Source organism: Ranitomeya variabilis, chromosome 2, assembly GCF_051348905.1.
Source record: "Ranitomeya variabilis isolate aRanVar5 chromosome 2, aRanVar5.hap1, whole genome shotgun sequence".
NCBI lineage: Eukaryota > Metazoa > Chordata > Amphibia > Anura > Dendrobatidae > Ranitomeya > Ranitomeya variabilis.
Window position 1 is genome coordinate 851,835,368 of NC_135233.1, and position 17,314 is coordinate 851,852,681.

At 41.2% G+C, this 17,314-nt stretch overlaps 1 protein-coding gene across 1 annotated transcript in view; it reads right to left on the reverse strand.

The window, feature by feature from the left end:
- LOC143803976 (uncharacterized) overlaps positions 1-17,314 on the reverse strand; it is a 296,624-nt gene that overhangs the window by 34,727 nt on the left and 244,583 nt on the right. The window contains exons 7-9 of the mRNA XM_077281727.1: positions 6,509-6,619; positions 1,956-2,069; positions 1,763-1,876 (exon numbers count right to left, since the gene is read on the reverse strand). Of these exons, the coding sequence (XP_077137842.1) occupies positions 1,763-1,876; positions 1,956-2,069; positions 6,509-6,619 (339 nt within the window). The remainder of the gene's footprint in view (positions 1-1,762; positions 1,877-1,955; positions 2,070-6,508; positions 6,620-17,314) is intronic.

A 17,314-nucleotide genomic window follows, 5' to 3' on the forward strand; every position in this document is an offset into this window, starting at 1 on the left:
CTTGAGTGTGAAAGCACAACAAACATTCAAAAGTGACCAAAACATTAGCCAGAAAGCATTGGTACTGAGATGTGGTCTGTGGTCCCCACCTGCAGAACCACTCCTTTATAGAGGGTGTCTTGATAATTGCCAATAAATTCCATCTGTTGTCTATTCCATTTGCACAACAGCATGTGAACATGATTGTCAAACAGTGTTGCTTCCTAAGTGGACAGTTTGATTTCACAGAAGTTTGATTTACTTGGAGTTATATTCTGTTGTTTAAGTGTTCCCTTTATTTTTTTGAGCAGTGTATATATTCATTGCTTTCTAATCGGTTATACATACAATAGGCTCAATTTGAGTTCCATAATAATCTACCTAGAAGTGGAAACAGCCGAGACCTCCACTGTTAATTGTGGAATTGTCCTGACGATAGGAGGTAACAGACAATTCAGGATTCATAATTAGATAGACAAGAAAGCGGGCACCACTAATACAGATTAATTATCACCACTGGGGTGCTACCCTTACGCCCTTAAATAGTATTAATTCAAACTGAGAAAAGAGGACGCAGATGACGGTGCACACCACAGAATAGAGTATAAAAAATAGCTTTATTGGACAACAAACTATGCATACATAAAAACATTTAAAAGAATTGGACACTCAGACTCTTGACTAACAATAAGGCAAGTGCAAAGATAAGAGTATATTATAAATCTAATCCAATACGTGGTAAATGTGCTGGCCTGTATGTCCAAAAATATAACTAGAAAAAAATCAAAAATAGAAGGCACTATTGCACCGTTGTGATAATACCATTGATTTACCAGTGGCAATATATATTACCGTCACTGGCATATGTACAATGCTAGTGCAACCATGTAATGAGACTGATACATGTTAACTGGCACCATTTTGCTAATATAAACATACAATAATATTTATCATCAAAGAATAAATCCTCTTGGTACCTTTGCAACTTTATTGTGATGGTGAAAAAAAACAAATACACATTAGAGGCACTGTTGAATAAACCTATGAGCTTATATAATAAGAGCCCATGCATGCCCTAAAATTTAAGAGGAAATAGCTGTAGAATAAGCATAGCCCTGCCTTAATAAATAGTGATTACAAAAATCATCAGATCACTATGTGTGCTCAAACACACACCAGGGCACAATACCAAAATAATGCCAGCACTATGTATAGGGAACCATTATCGTCCCATTCACCAAATGGTGGACTACTATAACATGCTGCCAACTAATTAGTCATACATACCAAGGCCAGTAAAGGTTATATAGGTCACGTCCCTACGCGTATCGCTATGCCAAGTAGCTTCATCAGGGGAGGTATGTGCCTTCTAGTTTTGATTTTTTTCTATTTATAATTTTGCACATACAGGCCAGCACATTTACCACGTATTGCATTAGATTTATAAAATACTCTTATCTTTGCACTTGCCTTATTGTTAGTCAAGAGTCTGAGTGTCCAATTCTTTTAAATGTTTTTATGTATGCATAGTTTGTTGTCCAATAAAGCTACTTTTTATACTCTATTCTGTGGTGTGCACCATCATTTGCGTCCGCTTTTCTCAGTTTGATTTAAGACAATTCAGGATTCTCATTCACTTTGCAGGCAACGGGAATTCCTTCAGGCTTTGTGACAAATCCATATGGCAAAAAACATGGCAAAAACATGACATGTGCACACAGCCTTAATATAAATACATATCTTGAACTTTTATCATAACATAAAACAATAATTAGTATATTACCTTTGCTGCACGTTTTCCCTTCCCAGCTAGAAGGACATGAGCAGATGAAGTCATTTACCAAGTCTTTACAGATGCCTCCATTACTACATGACGTCCTGGTGCAGTCATTAATATCTGCAAGAAAACATTACGTTATCATCAGTAAAGATGAAATAACAGTTACGGAATCCCCCTCCATTTGTCAGGTACTCACTTATTTCACAGAATCTGCCAGTGAATCCAGGAACACAGGAGCAGGAGAAACTGTTGGGTAAATCATTACAGGTGGCTCCATTTCTACATGGGTTACTCAGACATTCATTAATATCTGTGGGAAAAAGAATGCAATACTAATACTACTACTAATAATGATATTTTCACCAGTGACTGGGATGATATTCTATTAAGTTACACCTTTATCAAGTACTGTTCCTGTGTTTATTAATGGGTAATAGTTGTCAGGGCCACTTCAGCTGTGTGACAAGAGGAGCATCTTGACCAAGAAAAGTCTTAATTATTTGGACATTTGGGTCCAAAGATTTTCCACAATTAATTTGTTCACTACCTAGAAATTATCGTTTGACACGGTGTGTGTCCATCATTCTCACTTAGGTAAAGAAGCGAATGCCATCAAAATTTGTATCCTCTTAACATATTGCAATTATATTATATGGCACTGTGTACTTACAATTGCTCATTTTGCCTTTCTACCCAGCTAATTCTTATCTATTCTCAACTCTATTTGAAATTTTTGCAATTTTCAAACTTTTTGTTTTTGTGCCCTTAAATCAGAGTCAGAGTCTTGTCACACAAAATAGTTAAAATATAACATTTCCCATATGTCATCTTTACATCACCACAATTTTGGAAACAGTTTTTTTTTCTTTAGGACATTATAAAGGTTAAAATTTGACCAGCGATTTATAATTTTTCCAACAAAATTTGCACATCCATTTTTTTAGAGACCACCTGACATTTGAAGTGAGTTTTGTCAATTTGACAGAAAATGCCCAAAGGTGTCAGCATTCTAAAAACTGCACCCCTAAAGGTGCTCAAAACCACATTCAAGAAGTATATTAATCCTTGTTTTACTAGAACTAAAGCAATGTGGAAAAAAGTTTCCTTTAGACCCAAACTTTTTTTATTTTCACAATTGTATGAGGAAAATGCATGCACACTACCACTATCCACCACCGATCCGGCTGATGCCGGACTCTTATTTGTCATCCTGTTCACCTGCAGCACAGTGCAACACACGGTCACTTGTTCAGCAGACATTGGATTCCTTCCTTTTTTTCCCATTATGGACATAAGGTGCCAGTCTAGGGATGCTTTTCCTTCCCTGCTATGCCTCCATCTTCATTGTGACCCACTCTAATATATCTTAAGCAGTCGGTATTCTGATGAAGGTCCTTTAACGACCGAAACGTTGCACCTTAATTTTGGACTGCATTAAAAATATTCTTCACTTCACCGGATTCTCATGAGTTGAGTGCCAAGTTTATTATTATTACTGATCCCTCAGTGACCCACCCCCTAGTTAAAATAATGAATATTTATATACATACTAAAAAAAAAAACCTTCTGCAGGCAGGTACCAGCTGCAGCATAATCGCATGTGCACTGTGCATATAATTATTATGGTTGAGCTTATCTTGATATTTGAAAAAAATCCATTTGAAAATTGGGCAGCGGCACATGCGCAGTAGCAGCTATCGGTGTCTATAGAGGGGATCCGATAGATACTACTGTGCTGGTGGTGCCAATTTGCTAGAGAAAAAAATGTCCTCCAAAATGGTGCCGCCGGCGCATGCGAAGTAGCAGCTATTGGATCACCTCAATACACAATAGCTGCTACTGCTCAGCCATCTTGGATTTTTTTTCTTCTCTAGCAAGGTGGCAATGCCGGTGCCTGCACAATAGCAGCTATTGGCGATTGCTGATAGCTGGTACCGCACAGGCTCTGCGGCGCCATCTTGGAGGAGGAAATTTTTTTCTTTTCTCTAGCAAGATGGTGCCGCCGGCGCATGTACAGTAGCAGCTATTGGATCACATCTATATACACTGATACCTGCTACTGTGCAGGCATTATTTTTAAATGTATTTTTTTCTTTAAATATCAAGATGACCTCAACCATAATACTGTATATACTCGAGTATAGGCCGACCCGAGTATAAGCCGAGGCACTTAATTTTGCCACAAAAAACTGGGAAAACGTATTGACTCGAGTATAAGCCTAGGGTGGGAAATGTAGCAGCTACTGATAAATTTCAAAAATAAAAATAGATACCAATAAAAGTAAAATTAAATGAGACATCAGTAGGGTAAATGTTTTTGAATATCCATATTGAATCAGGAGCTCCATATAATGCTCCATGCAAAATACGCCCCATGTAATGCTCCATAAAGTTCATGATGTGCCACATAAGATGCTCCATACAGTTCATGGTGGGCCTCATACGATGCTCCATACAAAAATTTGCCCCATATAATGCTGCACAAAGGTTAATAATGGCCCCATAAGATGCTCTATATTAAAATATGCCCCACATAATGCTCCATAAAGGTTAATGATGGCCCCATAAGATGCTCCATATTAAAATATGCCCCATATAATGCTGCGCAAAGGATAATGATGGCCCCATAAGATGCTGCATTTTAAAATATGCCCCATATAACACTGCAAAAAGGTTAATGATGGTCCCATAAGATGCTCCATATTAAAATATGCCCCATATAATGCTGCACAAAGGTTAATGATGGCCCCATAAGATGCTCCATATGAAAATATGCCCCATATAATGCTGCTGCTGCGATTAAAAAAAAAATGACATTCTCTCCTCTCGTCGCTGCCCGCTGCTCCTCAGCGTCGCCGGCTCTCTGCAGTGACTGTTCAGGCAGGGGGCATGCAATAACAACGTCATCGCGCCCTCTGACTTGAATGTCACAGCCAGAGGACCCAGAAGACACAGCATGACAGTGGAACGGGGACAGGTGAATTTCGCATGTCTCCCCTTCCCCCACTCCTACTCACCCTCCTGGTGCTGCATATTAGTCCCTGCATCTCGGGCGCTGGCATCTCTCTTCCTGTTTTACTTCCTGTGTGGAGCGGTCAGTGATACCACTCATTAAAGTAATGAATATACGCTCCACGCCTATGGGAGTGGAGATGTGTGCATATTCATTCATTACTTTAATGAGTGGTACCACCTGATCGCTCAGAGGAAGGAAGACAGGAAGAGAGATGCCGGGGCCCGAGATGCAGGGACTGATATGCAGCGATGACACCAGGAGGGTGAGTATGATGTCTTCTGCTCCCCACCATCCTCCCCTGCCGGCAATGACTCGTGTATATTATTCATTAAGTAAACTAGGGGGCAGGTCATTGAGGGATCAGTGATCTGTCAGCAGTCTTCAGTATGAATAGCTAATCAGAGCACAACATGAAGACTCCCACAGGCCTCCATGGAGGAAGAGAATTTCATTAACTCAAAAGTGAAAATTAAGATTAAACAACCACAAGATTGATTTAATCAACCAAGGTATAATTTTAATCAGTAAAACTACACCGACTTGACACTGTAGGTTACTGTGCACAATCCTGCTGACAGGTTCCCTTTAAGCATAGATTGAGGAGTAATATGCATGCCTGAAGAAGGGTCATGTCCCTGAAACGATCTACCAAGATGGCGCGTTATGCTACATGTTGAAACATTCTCTGCTACCTCCACTACCCACTAATGCTACAGATTTATGGATTGGATGAGGATGTTCTATAAGATTTGGTATTTATTGCCTGAGTGGGATTTATAATATGATTCTTTTTCTGCAATTTATATCATGATTTTACTTGGAAAATGGATATATTCAATAAAATAACGTTGAAGGAAAATTTCCACTGCTTTTTGTTGCTTTCTTTGTTTTAGATGTTGAGGATTTGGAGATATTATTGTATACATATAGCAGATCCCCCTATACTGGGGTGCAGGTCTTAATATTTCTTGGACATAAATCAATAGTAAACATGAAAATGAACACTTTGTAATAATTCTTAACAGAGAAATCTGCTTCCTAATCCTTCAGAACTGATCATTCATTCTCAAAATTCAATTCAGGGGTAATATTGGTATTCATTGAAGACTTTTCTATTACTGAAATAAAACTATAACATACAGCTCTGACAAAAATTAAGAGACCACCAGATCAAAACCCTGTCATGGGCAGCCCAGGCTCCAGACCTGAATCCCATTGAAAACCTCTGGAATGTGATCAAGAGGATGATGTATAGTCACAAGCCATCAAAGAAAGAAGAACTGCTTACATTTTTGCGCCAGAAGCAGTGTGAAAGATTGGTGGAAAGCATGCCAAGACGCATGGAAGCTGTGATTAAAAATCATGGTTATTCCACAAAATATTGATTTCTGAACTCTTACTGAGTGAAAACATTAGTATTGTTCTTTCTAAGTGATTATGAACTTGTTTTCTTTTTATTGTTTGAAGTCTGAAAGCACAGTTGTTGTTTTTTTTTTTTTTTTTTTTTTGACCATTTTTCTTTTGACAGAAAAGAACAAACAAAATGTATTGCTTGGAAATTCGGAGACATGTTGTCAAAAGTTTATAGAATAAAAGAACAATTTACATTTTCCTCAAAAATATATCTATGAAGAGAAAAATCAAACAACTGAACATTTTGCAGTGTCTCTTAATTTTTGCCAAAGCTGTATATACTGTATTTAACATGTATATAATAGGAGATTGGTTCTTACCTATAGCACAGTTTACGCCAGTGTAGCCAGGATTGCAATTACAGAAATAACTTCCAGAAGTGTTAATGCATAAGCCATTTGGACATGGATTTACCGAACACTCATCCACATCTGTAGTAAAATAAATAAATACAATTTATCATTCTTTCCATGCAATGATCATAATAGAACAAGCAGAACGCAGAACACTGCACTGCAATTACAAAATAAGGTCATTTCACAAGTTTTGTCATTTCCTGGGATTTGATGACATCTCTATCAGGACTATCCTGGCTGCAGGGGTGAGGTGAGGGGTGTCACTGCTACATGTTGATAGAAAAAAATATATGTCGGGAGCACAACCAATGTATGAGTCTATCAATTAGGGTGCTACACAATGCATGGAAAATGTAATAACTGAACCAAAAAAGAAAAGACACTGCATAGATGTGTGCACACCTGTATATCAAAAAATGAATAACACCTTTATTGAACGACAGAAAGACATACCAAATATAAAAACATTAAAAACATATCCCGAAGGGATCAAAAGCACAAACACACCCTGTTCCTGAATAATAGACAAAACAGAGCCCCAGCCAAAAATGATGGAAAGTACTAATCTGATCCTATGTACAATTGCCTAAGAATATAAAGGAACCGTCATGAAAATAAAGGCTGAGCAATAATATTTTATGAAGTTGTAGCACCGTAGATTCTGATAACAAGTGGGCGTCCCCAAAGTTACCAAACTATAAGCCAAACCCCAAACATGTAGAGTAATCCCTATATGGATGAAACCTGGTGGCTATTTATCACAAGGGAAAATGAGGGAAAACGAATATTATAGGCTACATCAGTAATGGGGCGAAAAGAAGCAAGCCAGTGTGGGTGCGTGCAAGCTTCGTCAGGGAAAGACAAAGCTGCTTAGTGCGGCGATACGCGTGGGACTCTCCCACACCCTCTTCTTTGTTGCCCGCAGATCCGTCAGTACTGGGGTCCTCCTCATGGCAGCCACAGGACATGTAACTATTCCGGCTCTCCCTTTATTGCTGTGAGCCGGCTTCTTGTCGTGGGTTGTATGTTTGACTGTATTACGGTCCAGCGTTGCTTGCAGCATCTATATTTTCAGCTGTTATTTCTTTGCACGCACCCACACTGGCTTGCTTCTTTTCGCCCCATTACTGATGTAGCCTATAATATTCGTTTTCCCTCATTTTCCCTTGTGATAAATAGCCACCAGGTTTCATCCATATAGGGATTACTCTACATGTTTGGGGTTTGGCTTATAGTTTGGTAACTTTGGGGACGCCCACTTGTTATCAGAATCTACGGTGCTACAACTTCATAAAATATTATTGCTCAGCCTTTATTTTCATGACGGTTCCTTTATATTCTTAGGCAATTGTACATAGGATCAGATTAGTACTTTCCATCATTTTTGGCTGGGGCTCTGTTTTGTCTATTATTCAGGAACAGGGTGTGTTTGTGCTTTTGATCCCTTCGGGATATGTTTTTAATGTTTTTATATTTGGTATGTCTTTCTGTCGTTCAATAAAGGTGTTATTCATTTTTTGATATACAGGTGTGCACACATCTATGCAGTGTCTTTTCTTTTTTGGTTCAGTTGCTACATGTTGATGGCTCTTGTCTGTTTCACACATTTACTGATCATGCCGAGGATGACTATTATTATATTGATGCAGTTCAGGAAGATTGTAAATAAATTGTAGGTTTTTATTTTTTATATTCTCCTTCATTCGTACTTAGCAAGTAGAAATCACAATGGCTTGGAAATCATAAAGATTAGTGATGAGCGAGTGTACTTGTAACTCGAGTTTATCGATTTAGTTTATGTCTATGCAGCTGCATGATTTGTGGCTGCTAGACAGCTTGAATACATAGAACCAGAAACACATGGGCCACTTGCACATTGAACAAGTCTGTAGGAACCTGTTCACACCACCAGAAAACTTGAAGACACAAAAGAGCACAGTGAGGTAAAAAATACTCTGTTGTAAAAAAAAAAAATCACAGTAATCAGCAAGTGCTAGTCAAAAGATGTAAAGAAAACAGGGTATTTAGTTGATACGTTTTTTTGCAAAAAAATGTATACTAAGCTGCTCCACCAAATCGTCAAGGTATAACCTTATAGAGCAGTCCTAACTAATGTATAGAATCCCTATCTGATGTATTTAAAACCTGATCATCTGTATAGTACCTGTATAAGCAGGGTTCAGAGAAGGACTATCCATGTGGACATGCAGGATGGAACAGCTTAAATGCAAATGACCCACAGAGGAGTGGTGGACAGCTTGAATACATGTGGGGATTGCCTGTTTGTTAGGCGAGCACACTCGCTCATCACTATTGCACATTTAATGCTACCTCTATTTTGGCAGTAATGGAATCAAATATGATTACATCAGATGAACTTTACTGAGTAATGTTTCCTATGATCCAATAATAATAAAATTAATAATAATTTTATTTCTATAGCACCAACATATTCCGCAACACTTTACGTTTTAGAGACTTGTATAGACAATACAAGATATTACAGAATAACAATACTCACATAAATAACAGATACCAAGAGGAATGAGGGCCCTGCTCACAAGCTTACAATCTATGAGGAAATAGGGGAGACACGAAACGTTGATGGTTACAATTGCTTTCATTGATCTGACTAGCCATAGTGTACTAAATCCGGTGTTCATGTAATGCTGCATGAACTGGTTACCAAGCAGAATATGTAAAAGTACAGACAGTGGTAAAACAATCATTGGTGTTCTGTAATAATGCAGGCGTGATGTCAGGAGATGATGTATGTAATGGGTTGTCATCAGCATAGATATTGTACTGGTAAACCAAATCTACTGATTGTTTGTCTAATAGGGGCAGTGTACAAGAAGAAGAGGAGGAGTCTAGGAGTGATCCTTGATGAAGTCCAAAAGTAAGGGGAAGATGAGAGGAGGAGCCAGCAAAAGATACAGTGAAGGAATCGTCGGAGAGGTAGGAGGAGAACCAAGAGAAAACAGTGTCCTTGATGTTGATGGAGCAGAGCATAGTGAGGAGGAGCTGATGATCCACAGTGTCAAATTCTGCAAAGAGATCCAGGAGCATTTGCATGGAGTAATGACCATTAGATTTAGCCATTAGTAAATAATTAGGACTATAAAGAGGGCAGTTTCAGCAGAGTGTAAATACTGGAAACCGGATTGTAGAGTGTCAAGAAAAGAGTGATCTGAAATATAGCGGATCAGACGGGAGTGGACCAAGTGTTCCAGGAATTTAGAGATGAAAGGAAGATTAAAGATGGGTCTATAGTTAGCAGCACAGTTTTGGACGAAGGATATTTTTTAAGTAATGGATGCATGATGGCATGTTTAAATGAGGAGGGAAAGATACCAGGAGAGAGAGAGGTTGAATATTTTTGTTAGGCGAGTGGTGACAGCAGTAAAAAAGGGACTGGAAGAGGTGTGAGGGAATAGGGTCACTGGTGCAAGTAGTAAGGCAAGAAGATGCAAAGAGCCTGATCACTACTACTTCTGTGACTTGTTTAAAGACAGAGATTGAGCTAGATATGGTGGGGAAGGGAGAACTGTGCATGGTATGAGGGGATTGGGAGAAAATTTCCTGTTGGAGATGGACAATTTTTTTTATATAATTGGCTAGTTCGTCCGGGAGGAGATCCATGGTTGGGGCCTGCACTCTTGGATTAACTAGGGAATGGAAAGTGTCAGAGACGTTTAGGATTATTGGATAGTGAGGTGATGAGGGTGTTGAAATAGGTTTGTTTGGAAAGGTGAAGGGCAGAGTTGTAGGTTTTAAGCATAATCTTGTAATGGATGAAATCTTTGGGCAGATTGGATTTTCTTCATAGATGTTCAGTGCACCAGGAGCACCGCTGTAGGAAACGTGTTTGCAGCGTGTGCCTGGGTTTTCGCCGCCTGTGCCAAGTTTTTCTACATATAGCAGGTGCAGCTTCATCCAGGGTACTTTGTTGTTATTCATTATAGTGTTTCAGTGCAGAGTCAGGATATGAGAGTGAAGAGATTGGGGCCAATGATGACTGCAAATTCTTCATATGTTTCTGGGTGTTAATGGCATGGATATTTCTATAAGTGTCGAAAGTAATGTAATGTAGCATAATCCCAGAATCAGCTAATTATGCTCCTGATCAGCTATGACAATGACCATGTGGCTTTACATCTGCGGGAGATATCAGCGCAGCTCATGAGTACGTCAGAATGTTTCCTACAAATAAACAGATGTATTGTAAAAAACAGGTTTCTGTATTCCAGGTGCTGTTAGGATCATGGTAGCCATAATATTACTAAGAGATAGAATCTAGTCAGAAGTAATATAATCTGTGGAGTTCACTAGTTATGAAAGGTTATAATTAGTGATGATCGAATAGTGAAATATTCGGATTTGCGAAAATCGGCCCAAATAATTTCTAATATCCGTGTATTCGTACCGAATAACAAATGCAATGCAAGGCAATGCTAAAGCCGAATATTTTTCTGCTGGATATAACGAACCGGACTGGGGGCATTGAAAAAAGCTGAAATTGATAGGAAAGAGCTAAAACTAAATGGGAACAGCATGGTGAAGATGCCTGCATGGCTTCCTGACTTACAAATGGTATCTGGGAATAATGTTGTTGTCAGACTATTGCACTGTTTTATGGCTTTTTAAAAAGACCTACCAAACCAAACCTACATTTTTTACAAAAGGGAAAAATGCTAAGAAACATTTTTCCTTCATAATTACATGTATATAATGCTAAATAATAAAAAAAAATAATTATACCTCCCTTTTACCATATATATGTTCTCATGGAACGTTTTGGCTTTAGTTTTTCCTTTAGCATTTGTGAGGGCTCTCACTCCTACATTTGGGAGGTCTCTCCCTCATGCCAAATGGTTAGAAAAATAGTGGAATACATAATCCCCATCCCTTTATAATGCCATTTCAAATATGCCTGTTTGAATCTTGGGCTTTGCCCGCCACCACCACATGTCCACTGCCATGTCATTATGCGGCCATCGTTTACAATTTGCAACTTGCCAGTGTGTGACGCGAAACCTGAGTTTTGTAAGGGCCCTCAGGTGGCCCTGTATCATTCATTTGGAAAGCTCTCACTCCTACGTTCGGGAGGTCCCTCCCTTATGCTGAATAGTTATCAAGATTTAGCAAGATAGTGGCCTTTACAATGCCATTTCAAACATGCGCATTTGAATTTTCGGCTTTGCCCATCATGTCATTAAGCGGCCCTCGCTTTTAATTTTCAGAGGGCCAACAGGTGCTGTGAAACCTGCGTTTAGTAATTTCCACAGTTCATTTTTGCCACCGGATCCCAATGGAACCACTGACACAGAGGGGGAAGCCGCTGTAAGGTGAATACAATACAGGAGTTGGGTGAGCTGCATGATCAATGTCAGTAAATTGGATTATACAGACACCAAAAGCATTGGAATTAAATTTGGTATACAGTGTATGCAAGAGAGGGCCTGTGGTCAGTCTGTCAGGCCTGAAATCCATTTCAGGAACATGTAAAAGCCTCATTTTACTTGGAAGCAGCTTCCCCAAGGGAAAGAGACAGGAGTGCCATTGACCAATCTGCACAAGCCTACGTATTTCTTCTGGAAACTACCCAATCAGGCAGAATGTATCTTTTTCATGGTTTTGAGCAACAATGGAGTGATTAGACGATATGTCCCAGATAGTGTTGAGGTCTAGGGAGTGTATTACTCAGTTAGGCAGTGCTACAGAGCTCAGGTAAAGGCCTTAGCATGGCAATGAACAATGTGTGTAAGGCTGGGGCCTGAACAGGTCTGTGGAGCTTATTAACTCAGTCTCTTAGATGTGCTTAAAATATACACTGGCCAATACCCACCACAAGGACCCAAATTTAGAAAATGTAAGAGAAGCAACAACTTAATAAAGAGACACAAGTCTCATTTAGGAGCCTGGAAAAGTCAGCAATGGTCTTTGTCCAGCACCGGACTATGTAATTTGGTAACAAATATATATGTCCTAGCTAACTAACAATTTGTGAACAGATCTATATGCTGACAAGGGATAACTGAACGCTGTGCTTCGATAACGAACTGGATGTGGTTGCTGACTCTTGTGCCTGTGCAACTGCAGGTTGTGGACAGGAGACCTCTGTAACTCCTTCCTGGACAGTAGAGTGGGAATGATGTGACAGGTGAAAAGCCAGTGGTTTCACCATCAGACACAGCTTTCGTACCCAGGCGTTCCACCCACCTACTGGGAGGCTGCGTATATGAGCAGTATATGACATATGCTAGCAGAAGTATTATGTAGATTTTTCCTTTATAAAGGCATGTGCAGGTAAAATTTTCCAACTAGCAGCATATATAGAGCATGTTTCATTACTCACATTATTATTCTGTGTACCTGAAGAATTGTGTGCTGCTTATTAATGCATTTATGTTCCAAAATGTCCACATGCAGACCCAAAAAACAACATCAAGAAACATCAGATACACACTTAAAGATACCACGAGAAGGGCACCACAATAAAAAAATATAATAATAGAATATATAGAGATTGAGAGTAGAAATTTTGCCATTGCACAATGTACAAAGTTTTCCAAAAATTACCCAAGGGGTCTGTATCATACATGCTGAAGGAGACCATGATGGGGACCTCACACTACATTTTGCAGTTATTAGAATAGGTAGAGATAGGCAGCACATGTTTCACCATTGCACAATGTGCAACATATTCCAAAAGTTATCCAAGGGGTCTGTATCATACACGCTGAAGCAGTTAGCAGTTATTACAAGAGTAGGAGATAGAGAGTACAAATTTCACCATTGTGAAATGTGGAAAGGTTTCAAAAAATTAGCCAAAAGGTCTCTCTCAGACCAGCTGAAGGACGCCGTGATGGGGACATCACAATATACTTAGCAGTTATTACAAGAGGTAGAGATAGAGACTACAAGTTTCACCAATGCACAATATGCAAAGGTTTCAAAAAGTACAACACAATACCCAAGTGGGGTATACACTAAGTACTTGTTGCAGAAGCAGGAGAAGGAGGAATTGATTTCCTGAACAAAATAGTTTTGGATGGTGAGGGATGGACATTAAGACAGCTTCCAAAAAAAAACATTTACATGACGTTGCTGTCATCCGTTGGAGGTTACAAAGTAGGAAGAAACACAGCCCTTGTTCAATTTTAGAAGAGTCAGCCTGTCTGCATTTTCCATTGACAGCCATGTGCGTTTAACCATTATGATTGCACCTGCACCTGCCGAACTAAAAACCCGCTCAGACAACACACTCACGGCGGGGCATGGCAGCACCTCCAGGGCATACAAGGAGAGGTCGGGCCAAGTGTGCAGCTTTGACAACCAATAGTTAAAGGGCACTGAAGAATCAGGAAGGATGCTGGTATGGTCAATTACGTAGTCCTTTACATCTTGGTCAAATTCTCCCTTCTCGTCGTAGTTTCACCCACAGATAGCCCTTGCTGATGGGACAGTGTCATGAAAATGGCCAGTTGGTTGACATTCTCCCCCCCCAAGTTGCACCTGGTGTTTGTGGCCCTCCCTTGTAATCCTTGTGAGCAAAAAGAACCAGTACCTCAGACAGCAGCATTGTCTGAGTGTAATCTTTTCAGCAGCTCTTCCACTATGGCCCTCATGCACTGAAAATGGCAGGTCTGCTTCCAACATTAGAGAAGCAAATTTCACCCTGTACCGTGGGTCAAGAAAGGTGCACAGCCAGTATTTCATGGTGGACAAAATGTCTTTCACACAATGGTCTTAGGAAAGGCATCTTGACATGAACTCTGCCATATGTGGCAGATTGACAAGAGTCAAACGTTCAGTGCCCTCACCAGGAAGAACAGTGACCATCCTTTCCTTCTCATGATGCATAGTCTCTTCCTCCTCCTACTCTTCAGGCAATCTGTGCTGGACAGTTGTGGGCAGGTACCAGGATGCAGTAGTGGTCGGAGGCAGAACAAGGGTTAACAGAGTGGTTTAAAGCAACAGTGTTACTCCACACAAGGAGAGACAAAATGAGGGGGATAAGAATAATTAAACTGTGTCTGGTGGGTGTATGTATAGCAGGGGCAATGAGGGGTTGAAGAAAGTTCAAAGGTATCAAACTTATCAGTCCGGCGGTGTTGAGGGACAGTCTCTGTGAAGATAGCGGTGGCGTTACGGCCTGAACGCTTGAAGAATCCGGCGGCGTCCGGGTCTGAGATGGATCCTGGGTTCAGGTGTCATCGGGGTCCTGGAATGTCCTTTCGCGTTAACTGGTTCTGCAATGGATCATGCTGGAGAGAGGGTAGTCCTTTCTTTTTAAACATCGGCACAACGCTAATACAGGTGGGAGAGCATACATTCCACGGCTGCACTTGGTTCACAGCCGGGATGTTGAGTCTCGAACTGCGCCCTTTGTGTTCTGGACGTGTGGAGGGCTCACTCACTTTCAGTGACACTGCGGGAGTCGATGTCAGGGATCTTAGGAGACGTCTCTTTCTACAGTCTCCGGTAAATCTCCATAGGCCTCTCTCACTTGAGCCTACTCTGCCCTGACTGTACAGCGTGGGAGGGCTTTCACTCTGCCTCTGCACACTACAGCTTCCCGCCAACTTACTGTAGCTCTCATTCCCATGCGCTGTTAACTTCTTATATCCTCCACGCCCCCAGATCTCAAGTTCAAAGGTCTGTCCGGGGCATTAAACTCTCCCCCCTGCAACTTGGGTGACAGCACTAATGGTTCTGGACTCATCCCGAAAAATGGCACACCAAAGCTGGCTCTCCTCCTTACATTCCCCCTTCCTTTGTGCTCGCTATTCCACTGGCGAAATGTCTTGTAGCAGTCGTTTACATTCTCCTATTCCGTGTACAATTTGTCTCCAGATGAAATGTTCTTGGTCAAAATGGATAGGGGGTCTTCCTGCGGTTGAACGTTCAGAACGACGTAAACTGGGAGTCTCTGTCCTGAAGGTTTTGAGAGGTGGATGAATTTGGTTGTACCAACATGACAGAGCTGGGAACACACCCAACACAGGTTGAACAGACATTCCGGGAATTATCGGAGTCTCAGATGTCTCAGGTGTCTGCTCTTCTTTCTCTTCCACTGTCACCTGTTCTTCACATTCTTTTTCATCAACTTGAGTCACAGGTGGGGTCTCAGCAGAAGGAGCCTCTTCTTCTTCTTTTACAATGAAATCATGAGATACACACAGCCGGAGCATGTTTCGATGAACCACAAGGGAAGGGGCACTTTCTTCTTCTTTGGGTCTGATTTCATAGACTGAGCCTCCAGGGCGGGCTCAACGCACGACCCGGTGTGGTGTTTCTTCCCACCAGTAACCAAGCTTGTTTTGCAGATGCTTGTATCTCACTAGCACCCGATCTCTGGCCTGCAGAGCTGTCCCTCGCAGTGGAGCTGCTGCAGCATGGTCCAATTCTTGAAACCGGGTCTGTACCAGGCGATGCAGGGTCTGTAGTCGATACTGATATTCTCGCATTAAATTGAACACCCCTGTCCACAGGAAATCCTCCTCTGGGCTCAGTTCCAGCTTAGTAGTCTCTTTGCTGAATTGGCTGAAAAGTAAGGACTAAGCGTGTGTCCCGTGGTGTTATTGGCTCTGTTGTTATACACCCCCACCAGTTCTGGTATGAACTCCGGCCAACGGGCCTTACAATCCTCCTCTAAGGTTCTCAACATTTGGATGAGGGTGCTGTTAAAAGGTTCACAGGCCCCATTGCCCTGAGGGTGGTAAGGAGTTGTTTGCGACTTTTCAATCTGGTATAAGCAATGCAGCTCTTCCATTACTTTCCCCAGGAAGCAGGCTCCCTGATCTGAAGGTATTCTCTTCAGACTTCCATATACCTAAGTTAAATTTTTGCAGATGGCATGTGCTGCGGACTTGCAGTTTAGTCTCGAGTCGGGGTCACTACTGCAAATTTATTGAAATGATCTACCATCACCAGGCAGTGTTCGTATCCTTGGCAAACTGGTCCTATCATTATATAGTCGATCATCAGCACGTCTAGTGGGGCTGAGGTCACTACCGTCTGAAGAGGAGCTCTCTGCTCTGGTGGTTTTGTCAGCACGCAGATCCATCATTGCCGGCACACCTTCTACCACACTTTTCAGTAGGGGATGATAAACTGTTTTTTGCAGCCAGTATAGAGTTTTATCAGGACCAAAGTGTGCTCCTTGTTCGTGGGCCTCTTTTGCAACTTCATGCACCAGTGTTCCCGAAATCACGACTTGCCAGACAATGGGCAGAGCTTTCTGGAGCTGGATCCTCTAGTATAAGAACTAGTGTTGAGCTATACCGTCCGATACTTGAAAGTATCGGTATCGGAAAGTATCGGCCGATAACGGCAAAGTATCGGATCTAATCCGATACCGATACACGATACCAATAAAAGTCAATGGGACACCAAGTATCGGACGGTATCCTGTATGGTTCCCAGGGTCTGAAGGAGAGGAAACTCTCCTTCAGGCCCTGGGATCCATATCAATGTGTAAAAGAAAGAATTAAAATAAAAAATAGGGATATACTCACCTCTCCGACGCAGCCTGGACTTTACCGCCGTAACCGGGAGCCGTTGTACCTAAGAATGCGCGCTTGAAGGGCCTTAGATGACGTCACGGCGCTCTGATTGGTCCGTAGCGGTCGCGTGACCGCTATGCGACCAATCACAAAGCAGTGACGTCACCTAAGGTCTTTCAAGCGCTTGAAATACCTTAGAAGACGTCCGCAGCTTCTGATTGGTCGCGTAGCGGTCGCGTGACCGCTACGCGACCAATCA